This window comes from Microcaecilia unicolor, chromosome 12 (genome assembly GCF_901765095.1).
Source record: "Microcaecilia unicolor chromosome 12, aMicUni1.1, whole genome shotgun sequence".
Taxonomy (NCBI): Eukaryota; Metazoa; Chordata; class Amphibia; order Gymnophiona; family Siphonopidae; genus Microcaecilia; species Microcaecilia unicolor.
This window is the reverse complement of record NC_044042.1, coordinates 25,279,415-25,299,009: the sequence shown is the minus strand read 5'-3', so window position 1 is coordinate 25,299,009 and position 19,595 is coordinate 25,279,415. Positions and strand designations below refer to the sequence as shown.

General features: G+C 46.6%; 1 protein-coding gene across 1 annotated transcript in view; it reads left to right on the top strand.

Moving 5' to 3' along the window:
• LOC115482102 (copine-5-like) overlaps positions 1 to 19,595 on the top strand; it is a 267,201-nt gene that overhangs the window by 187,452 nt on the left and 60,154 nt on the right. Inside the window, exon 11 of the mRNA XM_030221668.1 lies at positions 10,345 to 10,386. Within this exon, the coding sequence (XP_030077528.1) occupies positions 10,345 to 10,386 (42 nt within the window). The remainder of the gene's footprint in view (positions 1 to 10,344; positions 10,387 to 19,595) is intronic.

Below are 19,595 nucleotides of genomic sequence, written 5' to 3'. Positions count from 1 at the left end.
CAAAAACATCCAAATTGGTATTTTCAAAACCAATTTTTTAGATGTTTTTCTATGAAGTCCATCAGAAGTGCGTTCAAATCACAAGGGGGCGTGTCAGGGGCTTGTTAAAGTCGGGATCTGGGCGTTCCTAGCACTTGGACATTTTTCAGCCATAATGGAACAAAACAAAATTGTCCAGGACTAAAACTAAGACGTTGTAAGCTAGACCTGTTTTTATAACGAATAAGGCACAAAAGGGTGCCCAAAATGACCAGATGACCAGTGAAGAGAATCGGGGTGACCCCCCCCCCCAATAACCCCCCAGTCGTCACTGACCCCCTCCCACCCCCACAAATGTGAATACAAATATGATTTAGCAGCCTGTATGACAACCTCATATGTTAGAGCCAGGTCTGTTAGAGCAGCATGCACGTCCCTGGAGTAGTGTAGTGGTCAGTGTAGTGCAATGTACCATGGTGTGGGGGGACTGTGGTTCCTATCTCCCTCTACCTGTCACGTTTTGTGAGCCCTCCAAAACTCACCAGAAACCCACTGTACTCACATATAGGTGCCCCCTTCGACCATAAGGGCTATTGTAGTGGTGTACAGTTGGGGATAGTGGGTTTTGGGGGTTTCAGCAGACAAGATAAGGGAGCAATGGTGAGATATGCACCTGGGAGTATGTTTTTGAAGTCCACTGCAGTGCCCCCTAGGGTGCCCCATTTATCTTCTGGGATGTCTGGGAGACCAGTTTACTAAAAATGCTGGCCCCTCCTAAACCCCAATGGCTTGGTTTTCTACGTTTTTCACGTGGACTTTTGTTTTTTTGAAAATGGATCAAAAAACAAAATGTCCAAAGTACAAAACCTTGTTAGAAACAGTATTTTCAAAAACAAAAGATAGACGTTTCTCTTTTTTGGAAAATGAACTTCTTTCTTATTCAGATTTTGGACATTTTTTGCAAGCCTTTGATTTTTCAGATAAGCATGACAGTACAAGTTTAACTTACTTTGAAAAGAAAAAAATGTGAAAAATGATTAAAACTTTCTTACAATTATTGAAAATATTAAGACATGAATATGTGCTATGATTATAGCTTTGAAGAGGAAGGTCCCCAGTGGGATCAGAGAAAATTCGTTGTGATCCATGACACTTTCTCTCTCTCTACATATGAGCATATATTTCATTTAAGAATGAGTTTGGTTAATGCTTTAATATAGACACTGTGGATTATTGTTACGGGGCACTCTGAATATCTGGACAATTCAGCCAGTGGTGGCCAGCGAATAAAACGCTGACCGCCACCAGCTGAAAATTTCAGACTTCACTTGAAGTCATGTTTCAATCCAATGTATCATTTATGACCATGCATCTCAACCCTCTCCAGGAGACACACCTAGCCATTCAATAAGTATACATGAGATAAATTTGCAGGAAAATTTACAGTCGCGGCAGGACAATGTGTGGGGAATGTGATTAAGAGGCTGGAAATGAGTGACAGGCAATTTATTCCCAGTCTGTAGAAGTGTCGTACCCACTGCTATATTCTCTTGCCAGCAGCATCAATATTGGCTGATTATTACAAAGCAAAGGGGAACGGCTCAGTGATGGCTGATCGGCAGAGGTATTAATCAGGATAACAGAAGTCAGTGCCGGCTGCTATAACATATGCAAAAACACCAATTAGACCAAGCATGGCTCTAATGCAAAGTGATAAAGAAGAGAAGTAACCGAGGCCCTCACTCTCTCTGAGGTGCCTTGAAAATGAAACCCCGGGGGAAGGGAAATGCCTTCAGTTCCAGATCAATTCACAACTAGAAAGACAAGCAGCCTGGCACCCAACACTACATTAGTAGCACTAGAAGAGCTTTCTGTGTATGCGTGAAGGTGGGAGGGGGACTCGGTGATGGAGTAGTATGGGGAGGGCGTTTAAGGGGAATTGCGCTGCTGAGCTTCACTTACAGGAGACCAGGAAGCACTGGTGGTCCCCAGGGAACTCAGGCCCAGATGCACTAAACCTTAACGACCCTTTTAACGACCCTTTACTGGCCCTTACCGAAGACATTTTCAACAACCGTAGCATGCATCAAAGGCCATTTTCCGATAACGCTAGCAGCTAACGAAAACGGAATGCAAACGAGAAACTATCATTGAAATTCGGACAATTCGGAATGCACTAACCATACCGACGCTTGCAACGAATCATTTACCGTCAGAAATTTAACGTGAGCTCAGACCTGTCGTTAAGGCCTGAGCTGTCATCTCCCCGCTGCCCCCTGCACCATAAAAATCCAAGCTGCCATGTTTAATCAGAAAAGTGAGATTAAAAAAAATAAAAACACCACAAACACGTGGCTCCCCGCTTTCCCCTGCATAAAATATAAAAGCTTTACAAACATCAAAAAAGGATCGGGAGAGGAAAGGCGCTCATCAGGAGTGTCCTGTATGGACGGCCTTGCCCCCCGCCCGAGGTCGCCGCTGCTCCCCGCTTCTCCCTGTATGAAATAAAAACTCATAAAAATTAAAACTTTTGCAGCGCCGGGCCCCCCTCCCTTCCTGTCTCTCTCTTCTCCTCCCACCACTGCTCCGCCTCCCGCTATCCTCCACCTCCGTGCCACGACCCCCTGAGTTCGTCGTTGCCGCTCCCCCCCCTCCACCGGACCCCCCCCCTTCCGCCTTACCGGCCGTGCAGCGCCTCTCACCTGTGTGTGAAGGCGCTGCACGGGATGGAACAGCTGATCGTCGATCGCTTCTGCCTTCACCGATGTCTCTCTTCTTCTTCCTGTGCCCGCCCTCCTCTTACATAGGTTATCCACATAGGTAACTTACGTCAGAGAAGGGCGGGTACAGGAAGAAGGAGAGAGACATTGGTGAAGGCAGAAGCGATCGACGATCAGCTGTTCCATCCCGTGCAGCGCCTTCACACACAGGTGAGAGGTGCTGCACCGGCCATTAAGGTGGAGGGGGGGTCCGGTGGAGGGGGGGGAGCTGTGGCGACGAACTCAGGGGGGCATGGCACGGGGGCGGAGGATGGCAGGAGGCGGAGCATTGGTGGGAGAAGGAGAAGAGAGAGACAGAAAAGGAGGGGGCCCAGCACTGCAAAATTTTTGATTTTTATGAGTTTTTATTTCATACAGGGAGAAGCGAGGAGCAGTGGCGACCTCAGGTGGGGGGCGGGGGGGGGCAAGGCCGTCCATATAGGATGCTCCGGATGAGCGCCTTTGCCCCCTCCCGATCCTTTTTTGATGTTTGTTGAGATATTTTATGCAGGGGAAAGCGGGGAGCCACGTGTTTGTGTTGTTTTGTTTTGTTTTTTTGGTTTTGACGTTCGGGGCATGCGCAGAGCAGCCAGCATAACGCTTGGCTGCTCTGCGCATGCTTTAGGGGCCGATTACCAACGGGGATTACGAATCTTTGATACATTGTACTTTTCAATACCGCACCGAACATGTGTGACTTGCTTTTTTTGCTGCATGCTTCGTTTTTTCAAATTCGTTAAGGATTTTAACGTTTTAGATTTTTTTAACGTATGGTTGATACTTCTTGGCCTCAGTGTCAATGCAGACGGCAATTTTCAGATGCATTTAGCTAGATAGCAGCAGCTGTCTTCACATGTACACGTGTATACACACACACACAAACACACACACACATATAAATCTTTAGTCTTATTCAGTTTTCCACCTGATGTTGAAGAAAGGTCGAATATAAGCATCTAAAGGACTTGATGCAGAGCGTAGCTCGAAACACGATCATGTTGGTGACAACTGTGGATGACAAATCTTGTTGGATGTTACTTCAGCATACTTATAAAGCAACTCTGTAAATTGGTGACAAGATGTAGACACCACAGTTCTATAAATGGCTGCTGGGTGCACCTAAGCTGTTCTCGGATTCTAGCGCAAAGCCGCTCTGACACACCAATGTATGTCATGTCAATGGCTGCCATGTAACCCGTGCAACTGATAATATTCTATAACTAGTAAAAAGGCCCGTTTCTGACACAAATGAAACGGGCGCTAGCAAGGTTTTTCTTGGAGTGTGTATGTTTGAGAGAGAGTGTGTGTGAGAGATGGAGTGTGTGTGTCAGAGAGAAAGAGAGAGAATGAGAGAGAGACAGAGACAGCGTGTGTGTTTGTGTGAGAGAGAGAGAGTGTGTGAGAGACAGAATGTCTGTGTGTGTGAGACTGTGTGTGTGTGTGTGACAGAGTGTGTCAGAGACAGTGTATATGAGAGACAGTGAGTGAGTGAGTGAGTGAGTGTGAGCCCCCACCTCCCTCTCCCCTGCAACCCTCCAGCCATCCATGTCCAGTGACCCTACTCTCCCCCTGCCCTCCCTGCAGCCACCCATGTCCAGCGACCCTCCCCCCTCCAGCTACCCATGTCCAGTGACCCTCCCCTCCCCCCCCGGCGCATCAAATCCCCTCGCCACCCGCAGCTGCCAGTGGTAACGCTGTCCAGCCGTTACAAAAAGAACAAAAGCAATAAATGTTTTTAAACCCAGCCCAAATCATTCACAAATGCCCAAGTCTTAAAACACAGTCTTTGCAGCCGCTCCTCATCTTGCCTGTCACGTCGCTGCGCTCCTCCGGGGTCTTACTCCAGGGGCAGTGACGTGGAGGTGAGAGGAGGAGGGGCTATTCACAGATCCTTATTGCCAATATTGGAAACTGTATAACCCAGTTGTCATAAATGTTTGGGAGACAACGATTATATCCTTTTAAGCGCTAGGCAAAAAACAGGTGATGGCCCCACATGCAGGAGCCGAAATCAACGATATAATCATTGTCTGTTGTTTTCCATCTTGGAGTTTGCAGATCGTTTGCCTTGCTGTTTTCTTGGACATGCCCTTGCCGTGGTCATGCCCCTTGTGTAGGTCCACGCAGAAACACTTGGCGCTATTCTATAAAAGTGTTTTCTTGCAGATCTGCCATTGCTACCCCATTTGGCACCTTGCATCCATTAGAACACTTTTCCCTGATGAAAATTGAGTACCAATCATGTCAGTTTCATGAATGTGAATGTGAGAAAACCACCGGTGAGGGAGGGAGAGGGGAATGAGTAAGAATAACACCAGTGGGAGAGTGAGGTGGGAGAAAGAAAGAAGCCCCAGCAATGCCCCTACCCCCACCTCTGTCTCTTGGTGGTTTTCTCATGGTATGTCATGATGGTGAAGGAGGACACACCAGCAGATAACAGCACCGCTTTTTCATGCCTCCTGCTGGCAGGAGGGAAGATGGTAAGGGGGGAGGATCATACTATAATTGGTTGCAAGGAGTTGACCCAATTTCCACCCTCTTTATGTAGTAACATAGTAGATGACTGGACATAATAACCCGTATGGTCCATCCATTCTGCCCAACAAGATAAACTCATGGCATATGGCATGATGTGATATTACATGCACACTTCATCTTGACCTCTTTGCCATTTTCGGGGCACAGACCATAGAGGTCTGCCTGACACTGGCCTCGTTCCCCAATTACTGGAATTGTCTTTGAAGCCCCACTCCAGCCCATCCTGATCGGGGCACAGACCGTAGAAGTCTGTTTGGCATTGGCCTTATTCTCCTCCACCTCCATTCAGAGCACTGCAGCTCATGTCATCTGTCAGACCACCAAATCTGATAGGATTATTCCTCTTCCACAACATCTTCATTGGATCCCTAACGAATTTAGAGTTAGGTTCAAAATTCTTAAATTGACACATAAGGCACTCCACACTAACATCCCATCATATCTTGTAGCATTGACTATTCGATACACACCACTACTACTACTACTACTATTTAGCATTTCTATAGCGCTACAAGGCGTACGCAGCACTGCACAAACATAGAAGAAAGACAGTCCCTGCTCAAAGAACTTACAATCTAATAGACAAAAAATAAAGTAAGCAAATCAAATCAATTAATGTGTACAGGAAGGAGGAGAGGAGGGCAGGTGGAGGCGAGTGGTTACAAGTGGTTACGAGTCAAAAGCAATGTTAAAGAGGTGGGCTTTCAGTCTAGATTTAAAAGTGGTCAAGGATGGGGCAAGACGTAGGGGCTCAGGAAGTTTATTCCAGGCGTAGGGTGCAGCGAGACAGAAGGCGCAAAGTCTGGAGTTGGCAGTAGTGGAGAAGGGAACAGATAAGAAGGATTTATCCATGGAGCGGAGTGCACGGGAAGGGGTGTAGGGAAGGATGAGTGTGGAGAGATACTGGGGAGCAGCAGAGTGAGTACATTTATAGGTTAGTAGAAGAAGTTTGAACAGGATGCGAAAATGGATAGGGAGCCAGTGAAGCGACTTGAGGAGAGGGGTAGTATGAGTAAAGCGACCCTGGCGGAAGACGAGACGGGCAGCAGAGTTTTGAACTGATTGGAGAGGGGAGAGGTGAGAGGTGACTAAGTGGGAGGCCAACAAGAAGCAGATTGCGGTAGTCTAAACGAGAGGTGACAAGGGTGTGAATGAGGGTTTTGGTAGAGTGCTCGGAAAGAAAGGGGCCATACTCTTCGCTCTTCGCTCTTCGCTCTTCAACAGATATCAGATTGATCCTACACCCGCCATCCAGGGCAAGAAGGGAATTTACTCGCTCATCTGCGTTCTACTTTCTTTCCCCAGCATTATGGAATTCATTACCAAAGCAAATCAGACTAGAAGGGTCCTACTCACAGTTTCATAAAGCATTGAAAACCTATCTCTACCAATTGGCTTTTACCATTGAATGATGCAGTATCTCAGTGAATTGACCACACAGGAATCTGTATTTGACGTATGAATGCTAATAATATATTTTGTTTTGACCTACTATCTTGAATGAAAGATTTTTCTTCTTTCCTATCTTTTAATGGAGTTTCGAAATGAGTATTATTTTAAAGTCTTTGTAACATTTGTTTTGTAAACCATTCTGTTTTGCCATGCAATAAGTAAATTAAACGATAAACGATTACCTCCCCACTCCCACCCACAGGGCAGACATGTATCTGAGTTCTGGCACATTTCCTTCTAGAAATAAAGTGCTGCATTATAGAGAAAGATCCCAGCCAGGCGGGTCATCTCTGGTTTCGGATGGGTAGCCCTGTACTGTTTTGTCTCTATGGCAACAGAGCTTAAAATACAGATACAAAAAGGAAAAGCCACACCCTCCAAAAGAAAGCAATGACAGAAAGTGAAAACAGGGTTAGAAATGAACAGATACATTTACCTGGATAATTTCTCAATTTATGGAGGTTTAAGGAGGAGGGGGAAGGTTTCTGCAAAGTGAAACGCAGGCATGTTGTGGCATATGGGTGGAGCAGGTAACCATGCAGGGATTATTTATTTATTTGTGCATACTAGTCTCTGGCATTGGAGAAGGAACCCACAATGCCTTTGATCACAGAGAACGAGCTTTACATTTTTTTTCCCTGTGAATTTGAGCACATAGATTTTCACTAATGCACTGATCTTTTGTTGAAGTTAGACCCCCCCCCCCCCCCTCCTTCTATTTCAGTCTGCTCACGTTGATCTAGTTAAATCTCTGACCAATAGTATAAGTTCAAATTCTGGGGTTCCCAGAGTGGAGGAGTAGCCTAGTGGCTGGAAGAAGCAGGTTGCAAGCCAGGGAACCCTGGTTCAAGTCCCAGTTCAGCTTTTTGTGATTTTTTTTTAATGTGAACTGTCTATGGAGAGAAAAATATCTTCTGTACCTGAATATACACCACTTCAATAGTTTTCAGGCTTGCAGACAGTACATAAAAAAACAAAATTAAATTAAAGAGAGGAACCCTGCTACCTCAATCTTTCTTGCCCTTCCTGTACCCCTGTCCTTTGTTGAAAACCTCGATCCCTCCTTCTTAGCCATCTTGCATTCTTCTATCACCTCCTGTCTTGCAACTGCTTTCTCTCAGCTTCTCTCATACCCCTCCATTCTCCCCCTAGGTTCTCATGCTCCCTTTTTTTCCCCTTACCAAAATAAGTCCTGATGCTCACACCTCCTGCAAATCACATTTATTTATTTATTTATTTATTTATTTATTGCATTTGTATCCCACATTTTCCCACCTTTTACATGGCAATGTAGAACTTTTTGTGGGGGGGGGGGGGGGGGGGGAGGGGGGGAGATAGTGCAGGTATGCATTGCTAGGTTTTGAAGATGGGGTTCACTTCTTCTCTTTTCTAGCCTTCAGTCATTCCTCACTAACTGCCCCCTCCCTTTCAGTATTCAAATCTTTTGCCTCCCAAACAATTCACAGCTTGCTTGCCTCATTCTGGGTGGTTTCTTCCCAGTGCCATGAATTCAGGTTAAGGGCCACTGAGCAACAATTTTGGAAAATACCCTTACAGAGAAGTATCTTTCTCAGAAGATCTGGGGAGAGTGGAGGAGTGGCCTAGTGGTTAGGGTGTTCAATTCCCGGCACAGGCAGCTCCTTGTGACTCTGGGCAAGTCACTTAACCCTCCATTGCCCCATGTAAGCCGCATTGAGCCTGCCATGAGTGGGAAAGCACAGGGTACAAATGTAACAAAAATAAAATAGATACTATTGGAGATTCTACATGGAATGTTGCTATTCCACTAGCAACATTCCATGTAGAAGGCTGCACAGGCTTCTGTTTCTGTGAGTCTGACGTCCTGCAGGACGTCAGACTCACAGAAGCAGAAGCCTGCGAGGCCACTTTGGTGATCTGCAAGGGCCGACTTCTACATGGAATGTTGCTAGTGGAATAGAAACATTCCATGTAGAATCTCAAATAGTAGCAACAGTGGAGGAGTGGCGGACTTTGGTCCTGGGGAACTGAGTTTTATTTCCACTTCAGGCACAGGCAGCTCCTTGTGACTCTGGGCAAGTCACTTAACCCTCCATTGCCCCATGTAAGCCAAATTGAGCCTGCCATGAGTGGGAAAGCGCGGGGTACAAATGTAACAAAACAAAAAAACACCTGCGAGTAGACCCCTTTCTTCCTTAAGCCCACCTGCACAGCAGGGTTGCTTTACTGCTACCACCACTAATCATTTCTATAGTGCTACTAGACATACACAGCACTGTACACATTCTATGCAGGTACTTTCTCTGTCCCTAGAGGGCTCACAATCTAAGTTTTGTACTTGGGGTCAATGGAGGGTTAAGTGACTTGCCCAAGGAGCTGCAGTGTGAATTGAACCCATGTTGCTAGGATCAAAGCCCTCTGCACTGACCATTAGGCCACTATTACTCCCTTCTTGTTCTGCTGGAAATGCCGAGTCCTAGGAGCACAGGAGAGAAGCTGCTGGATCTGCTTCAGCCTCTCCTCTCCTGTATCCATATCAGCAGAAAGCTCTTGGGGGTGTGGAAGGTTGGGATGCAGAGAGCACTGGCATAGTCAGCTGTGCCAATTTGGATGGGCCTGTGCCCTACATGGGTGAGCATCTCCATGTATGTCCCCTACCCCCATGACCCTAAATTAAATAAATACCTGAACTGGCAGGGATCCCCAAGCTCTGCCAGCTGAAGAGGTCCTGCTCCAGTGGCCCAGATCGGTCCTGTACTTGCTGCAGCTGGTGGTACTGTTTATGAGCCACCACCAAGCTAGCCCTCTTCCTTCCTGTGCATGCACAGAGAGTGCCATTGGCTGTAATGAGAACGGTAGCATTCTGGGACAGCCAGGGCCGCCGAGAGACTGGGCCAGGCCTTGGACAAGGCCGCCGCCCCTGGGCCCCCCTGCCACCGGGCCCTCTCTCCACCCCCAGACCCTTTGCACTGACCTTAAGTGCCTCACCTTCGAAAGCACAGCAAGCAGCGGCAGACTACTCCTTCCTTCCGTGTCCTGCCCTCACGGAAGTTACATCAGGCGAGGGCGGGACATGGAAGGAAGGAGTGGTCTGCCGCTGCTTCCTGCGCTTTCGAAGGTGAGGCGCTTAAGTTCAATGCCAGGGAGCAACGGAGGGTGGGTGGGCCGGACTGCAGCGGTGCCGGGCCCGTCCCCGGAGGCCCGGGCCCGGGGAATTTTGTCCCCCCTGTCCCCCCCTCTCGGCGGCCCTGGGGACAGCTGGTGGGACTTGGGAATCCCTGCCAGCCTTAACAAGAGTGCTACAGTTTTGGGTGGGCCTGAGCCCAAAGTGGGTGGGCCCAGGCCCACCTGGGCTCACCCGTGGCTACGCCTCTGGCAGAGAGCAAGCAGCTGGTCAGTACTCCACTGCGTCACCAGTAGAAGGAGGAATAAAAGAGACGAGAGAATGGGCAGCCATGTGAAGCGACTTCCTTTCCGGGTTGCTGTGGTTCTGCTGTCTGTTGGCTATGTGTTCTTTAATACAACTAGTGGGCCAGGAGCTGTGTTAATATCAGACAAAGCCCTTGATTAAAAGCCTCTGTAGTATCAGCTCATATGTTCTCACTAATGACTTCTGTCTGTACATTTGCTTCTACAGAACAATCAAAGTGGAGGTGTATGACTGGGACCGAGATGGCAGGTAAGGCAGCCCCCCCCCCCCCTTCCCTCAGATCCTGGAAAACAGCCTTCAGGGGGTGAGAACTAAAACATTAGGAAAGAGCACAGTGCACACCAAATTATCCCAGGAACCACTACAGAGAACTGGAAATTTTATGTGTTTGGGTGGGAGAGAGGGAAAATATGGACTCTTACCCCTCCTCATGTTCAGTGGACTCTTTGTGATGTGCTGTGCTAGACCTCATTTTCCTAAAACTTGGCTTCCTGTGTCGGTATTATATTAGTGTTTTGTTGGAAAGCAAGCTATGCTTGTTGTAGTGAAGGCTCCCTGGCAAGGCGATGTTACTTTAATGGATACATGTCATCAACCAAACCTTTTAGCCTGGTTCAGAACCTAAAATTATATCTACAAATTGACAGCTCCATCATAAAGACAAATGCCAATGATGGGATGTAAGTGCTTATGTCTGGTAATTATTCCTTGTGGTTCTGAATTATAAATGCCTGTATGTTATCTGTTGCAGAGTGTATCTGTTGTCTTGGTTTTATGGCATCAGTGTGTTAAAAACCTGTGATCGTGCTCAATAGAATGGATTTTCTGATTAAAGTGAAATTTGTACATGAAATGTAGGAATTCTTTTGCAAAAGGTCTTCCCTTGAGTCAGCGCTAAGGCTCAGGCAGCCCTGTCAAGCATTCGCCGATGACACAAAATTATTCAGGGTCGTCAAGTCGCAGGAGGAATGTGAACGATTACAGGAGGACCTTGCGAGACTGGGAGAATGGGCGTGCAAGTGGCAGATGAAGTTCAATGTTGACAAGTGCAAAGTGATGCATGTGGGTAAGAGGAACCCGAATTATAGCTACGTCTTGCAAGGTTCCGCGTTAGGAGTTACGGATCAAGAAAGGGATCTGGGTGTCGTCGTCGATGATACGCTGAAACCTTCTGCTCAGTGTGCTGCTGCGGCTAGGAAAGCGAATAGAATGTTGGGTGTTATTAAGAAGGGTATGGAGTCCAGGTGTGCGGATGTTATAATGCCGTTGTATCGCTCCATGGTGCGACCGCACCTGGAGTATTGTGTTCAGTACTGGTCTCCGTATCTCAAAAAAGATATAGTAGAATTGGAAAAGGTACAGCGAAGGGCGACGAAAATGATAGTGGGGATGGGACGACTTTCCTATGAAGAGAGGCTGAGAAGGCTAGGGCTTTTCAGCTTGGAGAAGAGACGGCTGAGGGGAGATATGATAGAAGTGTATAAAATAATGAGTGGAATGGATCGGGTGGATGTGAAGCGACTGTTCACGCTATCCAAAAATACTAGGACTAGAGGGCATGAGTTGAAGCTACAGTGTGGTAAATTTAAAACAAATCGGAGAAAATTTTTCTTCACCCAACGTGTAATTAGACTCTGGAATTCGTTGCCGGAGAACGTGGTACGGGCGGTTAGCTTGACGGAGTTTAAAAAGGGGTTAGATAGATTCCTAAAGGACAAGTCCATAGACCGCTATTAAATGGACTGGAAAAATTCCTCATTTTTAGGTATAACTTGTCTGGAATGTTTTTACGTTTGGGGAGCGTGCCAGGTGCCCTTGACCTGGATTGGCCACTGTCGGTGACAGGATGCTGGGCTAGATGGACCTTTGGTCTTTCCCAGTATGGCACTACTTATGTACTTATGTACTTATGTACTTATGTAATACTCGGTCCAAATGTTCCATCATGGCCAGCATGAGCAGCGTCATAGAGGTAATGCTCTTTAGACCAGGGAGGAAGGAAAGACAACAACGTCTACTGGCTGTAGAGCAATCCTCAGAGGACACTAGAGGTTGTATCACTCAGGAATACCAGCCAGGATGATCAGGGGGTGGGGGGGGGGGGGAGGGGGGGAATGGAGTAAAACAAGAAGCAAATGGGCTTCATTTAGGTTTCCCAACTTCTAAGCACAGGAAAATGGGGCAGCTTTGAAAACAATAAAAATGACTATCTGCACCCCCTCCCCCCATCTCCTCGCTACCATGGACCTTCTCTTGCATAAGTAGAGTCTGTTTCCAGGCAGATAGTGGTGCTAGTGGTAGCAGCAGTGCATTGTGAAGGTGCATGGACCAGACACTGAACCACTGTGGGCTTTACCCACAGGCCCCTTGGTGGACCTCCCTATTCATGGCTTCCAAACTGGGAGCAGGGTGCATGCTTTCCAATTCTCTCTCTTGCACACCTTTACAACACAGCGTTGCTGCAGCCGCCACCATCACCACCACAGACATTTCTTGGATCAGTCCCAGTTTCAACAAGAATAGGTCTTTGGGGCATAGGAGAGAGAGAGAGAGAGAGAGAGAGAGAGAGAGAGAGAGAGGTCTAGTCTCTGTGAATCTGGAAGCTGACAGCAGAAAACCAACATGTTGGCTGGTTTGAAAGTCCTGCTTGCTGTCAGCTTCCCATATGAAAATTAGCCAGGATGACACCGACCCTGATCTGATGACTTCCAGAGTGAGTCCTAACTAACAGAAACAACAGACAGCCAAGCCTGACAGTGCAGCAGCAAATAATTGGCCCCAGCAGCCAGCCTCACTGCACTGCACCAGCCGACCTAACCTGAACAATGGCCCGATCCCTACATCACAATAATTTGCCCCAGCTCCAACCCACTGCACCAGCAGTAAAGGACTTCAAGAGCCCGAGGCAGCTCTGTGCTGTAGCCTGTAGGAGGCAAAATTTGCAGTAGTGCCAGCAGTCCATGGCACAAGAATTTCAGCTTGGCCTCCGGAAGAGGCTTCAGTAAGAGAGACTGTCTCGTGCCTGCAGGAGCACTATATTATTAATGGTGATCTGGTGGGGAGTGGGGAAGGAGATGCTGCCTTTTTTGTCTGGGTTGCCTCCTGAAGCAAGTGGACATGCTAGATGGGGTGTGGAGAGCAAAGGGAAGATGGTCAACCTGGGGGGGGGGGGGAAGAGGAAGCAGAGGGGAGATGCTGGACTAGGAGGGGGCATGGGAATCAAAAAGAAAATGCTGGATTGGGGAGTCAAAAGAAGTAAAGGAAAGATGCTGGTCTGGGGGACAAGGGAAGTAAGGGGAAGATTCTAGATTAGGGGGGGAGTCAAGGGAAGCAGTGGGGAGATGCTGGAGACCACATCTATAAAAGAACATTCATAAGATGGCTCCAAGATGGTAGCATGACCTGCAATATAATCAATACACAGGGAATGAGGAGATGAAGATGTGATGTAGAAGAAAGAAAAAAGGAAGGTTTGATGCAAACCAGGATACAATAAGAAACCAGTAGGCAGCATTTTCTTTAGAATTAAACTGGAAAAGGAATGGGGAGGAGAACTTCCCAGGGGGAGAGAATGAAAAGGAAGAAGAGAAAATGTGGGAATAAACACTGGAGGATGAGAATGAGAAGAGAAGGAATTGGAAGGACAGGAAAAGGGGAGAGAATCAGAAGAAAGGAGTCAAAGCATAAATAGAGAAGGGAATGTATTACAATATCCACTGCTGAAGGAACAAGACAAAGAAAAAAGAGACAGAGCTGAAACAGACAAGAAAAAGGTGGAAAACCGAAGGAACAGATGGGACCACAGAGAAGGGGGGGGGGGGGGGGGGAGGGGGATATGCTGAATTATAAAACCAGGCCAGAGACACTAAAGGTTGGATATTTTTATTGTCTGATAGATAAGTCATCAGTGTAAAATGTATGAGGACTCAGTTGATGGTTTCAGAACCTGAACATAGGTCCCACATGGGGGCAATTCTCTAACTGGGTGATTCTAATAGTAGTGTAAATGGCTATCAACGAGGCTCAAGTTTAGGCATTTGCACTTATGCCAGCCACATGTGCACTTGTGTCAGCCACACACCTATGTGCAGCAGGGATGCAGATAACATACAGGAAGTTATGCACATAAGTGGGAGCCCCACCCATGCTTCACCCCTTTATAAGCCCCACCTTGCAAATATGCGGTATGTAATTTAAGTGGGTATTTGCAGAATACTAGCATTTACCTTGATTTTTTTTGGGGGGAGGACACATTTTACCCCGCTTCCTTGCTGCACTCTGCGCCCCCCCCCCCCCACAATCCCACATACCTGGGCTGGGGGGGGGGTCCTCAAGCCCTGCCAGCAGAAGCTTTCCTTTGGCAATACTTGGCGCTGCACTGCCTGCCATGCATTCCCGCCCTGATATGCGTGCTTGGGGTTTAGTGAAATTGAGCATGAGCAAAGCTTGAGCATGCTCAATTTCATTAAAACTGAGCATGCGCGTGAGGGAGGGAGAAGCAGGGCAGGCAGCACGGCGACAAATATCGCTGCAGGAAAGCTTCTGCTGGCAGGGCTTGGGGACCCCTGCCAGTCAAATCAGTAGACTTGGAACCCAAATTGGGAGGCCCAGGCCCCCAAGGCCCGCTCCATGGCTTTCCTAAATATTCACATGCATTATGTGCACGTAAATTTGAATGCCTAACATATAGAATTGCCCTTATAGTTGTCTAACTTTAGGCAATCTGTATATAATTAGAGCTGGATTTTGTCAACTGATTTGGCTTTTCCATTGCATAATTAATTTTCTATGTGGGACATATCGGCCAGCCTAAGACTTCAGTTCTGGATCCCAAAGGTGTCCCAAATTTGCAAACCAAAAATCTGGTAACCTTACTCACCACACACCATAGACACAGAACATGTGAACAGTGGCATTCCTAGGGGGGGCTGACACCCGGGGCGGATCGCCGATGCGCCCCGCCCCCCGGGTGCTGCATGACCCCCCCCCCCCCGGCGAAAGAACCCCCCTGGTAACCTGTTCTGGGGCAGAGGGAGCATGGAAACGAACGAAGCTGACCGGCGCGCGGCACCCCCCCCCCTTGGTATGCCACTGGATGTGAAAACCCCTCTTCTCCTTCTATAAGCAATGTATGTACATAAGCAGTGCCAGTTTCCATAGTAACCAACAAAAGCATCCGGAAAGACCAGGCTCCTGATGTCTGTCACGCAGAATCACTGAACATCGGCAGAGGGTTTCCATGGGCTGGACCAGGGCCATGTGAGGGACCATGAATGGAGTTGATGGGGGCAGGGGAGGGGAGTTAAGCAAGGAAACAAGTTAGGGAGATGTGTTGAAGAGAAAATCAGCTTATTAATGTCCCAGGCAAGGATTGTAAATGAATAAGAGATATCAAGCAAACAAATTCTCATTTCTTTTTCTGTTGGTCCTGCAGTTCCCTTTTGCTTCTATTGGCTTCAGCCTCAGTGAGAACCAGCCTCTGCTGAAGCTACTGTGTCATCATAAGCCTTTATTTGCAACTACCACAAAGGACCTCTTCTATTTTTATTCCTTCCTCCCATCTAAGAACATAAGAACATAGGCATTCAGACAGAAGGTCCGTCAAGCCCAGTATCCTTGTTTTCAACAGTGGCCAATCCTGGTTACAAGTACCTGGCAAGATCCTAAAACAGATTTTATGCTGCTTATCCTAGAAATAAGCAGTGGATTATCCCAAGTCCATCTTAATAATGGCTTATGGACTTTTCTTTTAGGAAATTAGCCAAACCTTTTTGACCCTGCTAAGCTAACTGCTTTTACCACATTCTTTGGCAACAAATTCCAGAGTTTAATTACATATTGAGTTAAGAAATATTTTCTTCAGTTTGTTTTAAATGTATTACTTAGTAGCTTCATTGCATATCCCTAGTCTGCCTTTACAATCTGAAATAAAATGAAATCAAAATGTTTTATATTTTAAATTCTGTTTCATTTCATTTTAGTTTTTTTTTTTTTTATAGACTGCCACATCAGCAGCCAGGTCCACTGGTAGCATAGCCAGCTAGCTCCATTTTCTCAGGACAGGCAGAATCAAAATTGGATTTACCCCCATTGAATGCCTGGATTTGTAGCATCTACCTGTGATCAGATCTTCAGAATGATGAATCAATGCTTACACTGGGGTAAATTTGGAACAGATGAGCATGGCCTGAATATATGGAGACAGCTGGCTTCCTTTCTATTGTCAGTTCTTTCCTGCTGGATCTGAACACCAATTGGCTAATACAGTACGATCCCAATTATCCGGACTATCCTCAGCAGGGGGATGGTCTGGAAAATCATAAATCCGGATGATTGGACATATAGAGAGCACACAATAGAACATTGTATATTGTGTGCTGGGGAAATGGAGACAGGGAGGTGATGTGCGGCTACTCTTCGCACTCTGGCCCAGCCGCACGTAGAGTACTCTGTTGAGTGTCAGTCCAGATAATTGCACATCTGGTTATTTGGCATCTTACTGTATGTTTAATTTTATTGGTTTTGTAGCTAATAACATTGTTATGATTTGTGTCTGCATGGATTCTCGTGCACCAAAGGGAAAGGGGACTTGATATACCACCTTTCTGTGGTATTTTCCAACTACATTCAAAACGGTTTACATATATACAGGTACTTATTTTGTATCTGGGGCAATGGAGGGTTAAGTGACTTACCCACAGTCACAAGGAGCTGCAGTGGGAATTGAACCCAGTTCCCCAGAATCAGAGTCTGCTGCACTAACCACTAGGCTACTCCTTCCTTGCAGATCATCAGTGCGGCCGCGCAGGCTTCTGTTTCTGTGAGTCTGATGTCCTGCATTGCTGATCTGCAAGGGCAGGCTTCTACGTGGAATGTTGCTAGTGGAATAGCAACATTCCATGTAGAATCTCAATAGTAGCAACATTCCATGTAGAATCTCAAATAGGGAAATGAGACTGGATATACCGCCTTTCTGAGGTTTTTGCAACTACATTCAAAGCGGTTTACATATATTCAGGTACTTATTTTGTACCTGGGGCAATGGAGGGTTAAGTGACTTACCTACAGTCACAAGGAGCTGCAGTGGGAATTGAACCCAGTTCCCCAGGATCAAAGTCTGCCGCACTAACCACTACTACTCAAAGAATTGCACTGTCCTCTTTGCATGGGGCAATTTGTTTCTCTAGGTTTCCCCGTGATTCTGTTTTGTTACTTTCCACATTAAAATGTGAAAGAAGCTACATAATCATATCTGCTTTGAGAGAGAGAGAGAGCACAAGGACTCTCAACACTTTTTTTAAATATTAATTGTTCCTAATAGTTATGCATTTTCTTCTGCTTTTTGACACGGCAGAAAAGTAAAATTAATTCAATCTGATTTAAATATAGAACTGCAAATGAATCCCAAACCCATTAGGCACAATCAGTCAGCTCTTTTGTAATTTCTTTTTCTTCTTTATTAAATTTCCTATTTCTAAGCTTTGGGGAATTTCTCCTGCAGTTTACGAATAATCAACAGCAGGGAATGGAAACCCCAGAATATGTGGAGCAGAGAGTCTGAAATGGACTGGAGTGCTGTCTGTCCTGAATGGAGATGGCTGGCAGCACCCTGTGCATTACAGATGGGGCAAGGAACCAGACAGTGTGCTTGAGTAGCCTGGAGGTTAGAAACAGGATAAGCAGAGTTCAAATCCCCTTGAAGTTCCTCATTTGTCATTTCACCCTCCATTGTCTCAGGTGGAAAACATAGGTGCTCTTTTACTAACTGCTAACACACACCTAATGCTGCAGGGCATTTTTTTGAGGGGGTAATTGGGTACCAGCACCTTTTCCATTGTCTGCTAAAATTGACCCATGGTCCCTAAGTTTTAACGAAAGAGCTCAGGCTCTATACATCAATTCTGCCTTGTCATAGATTCTGTGACTGGTTGCAGGGGGCCTGGCTATTGTGGGGTGAGTCCAGTGGCGTAGGAAGGGGGGCGGTGGGGCGGTCCGCCCCAGGTGCACGCCGCTGGGGGGGTGTCGTCTCCGTTGGTTCCTTGCTCCCTCTGCCCCGAAACACGTTTCTTCCTGTTCCGGGGCAGAGAGAGCAAGAAACCAATGGAGCCGACACAGCTCCCAGCAACGTGGGCTCGGGGGCGGATCGGTCCTCCCGCCCGCCCCTTGCTGCCAAAGTAAGTTACAATGTGCTCCAGGGGGGGGAGGGTGCGCACCGGAGGGGGGGCGCCATGCTGCACCCATGGGGGTGCGCGGCGGCGACCCGCCCCGGGTGCCAGCCGCCCCCGCTACGGCACTGGGTGAGTCTGTCAGTTATCACCCCACCCCTGAAGGGTGGCCTGGCATTTGAGTACCGGCACCTTTTTGCTAGAAAAAAATGCACTGTTAAAATGACAACATGCTCAGGCATCCTGCAGTAAGTGTACTTTAAAGGGGATGTGTTTGGGGCTGAGAGTGGGCATTCCTGTACTGATTAGTTAACACAGCTACATTACCACATTCCTTAATCTTCATTTCCCCAACTGTAAAGGCCTAAAATATAAACTAATGCACGCATCAACCTTTTCCTATACGAGCACGCAACTCTGGAACGCATTGCCACGCAACCTAAAAGCGACCTATGAACTGACCAACTTCCGCAAACTACTAAAGACCCATCTCTTCGACAAGATATACCACAAAGATCAAAACACGTGAAGCTCCCACATCTATCCAGGAATGTTAAGAATGTCTTTTGTTATATCGCTATCATGTATTCCATTACCATATAACACAAAATCCTTCTGTAACACTAAATGTCAATTCTCCTCTCATTTCCACTATCCATGATTTATTGTAAGCCACATTGAGCCTGCAAAGAGGTGGGATAATGTGGGATACAAATGCAATAAATAATAATAATCATACCATGCGCTAACTGGTTAGCGCAGGAATAGTGCATGAGGCATTACTGCCTACAAAATGGGTGGTGGTAAGTGTAGATGTGCAAATTTTTTTAACGGCTGCGCGCTAATAGCATCATTAGCCCATGCTGTATAATGTTTTAACTGAATATATTATTTATTTATTTATTTATTAGGATTTATTTACCACCTTTTTGAAGGAATTCACTCAAAGTGGTGTACAGTAAGAATAGATCAAACATGAGCAGGAGGAAATTAGAGCAGTAAAAATATTTGAACAACAATACACAAAGTATAGTATGGTATACTACTTGCAATGACAACACAATATGTACTAGAACATTATAATTGATAGTGAAGGGTAAGGCAAAGTTGTAACATATAGATGAGTAAGAAAGTAGGAAGAATTAGAAAGTAAAATGATTGATCTGAAGAAAGTTGCACGTGAGGTCAGAGAGATGGTTAATTATTAGCTAGGGTAGGAGTGGATAAACATGTCCCGCTGCAGTATGTGCAGCCCAAGTCAATCCCTGTGTGTGTGAGTGAGACTAACAAGTT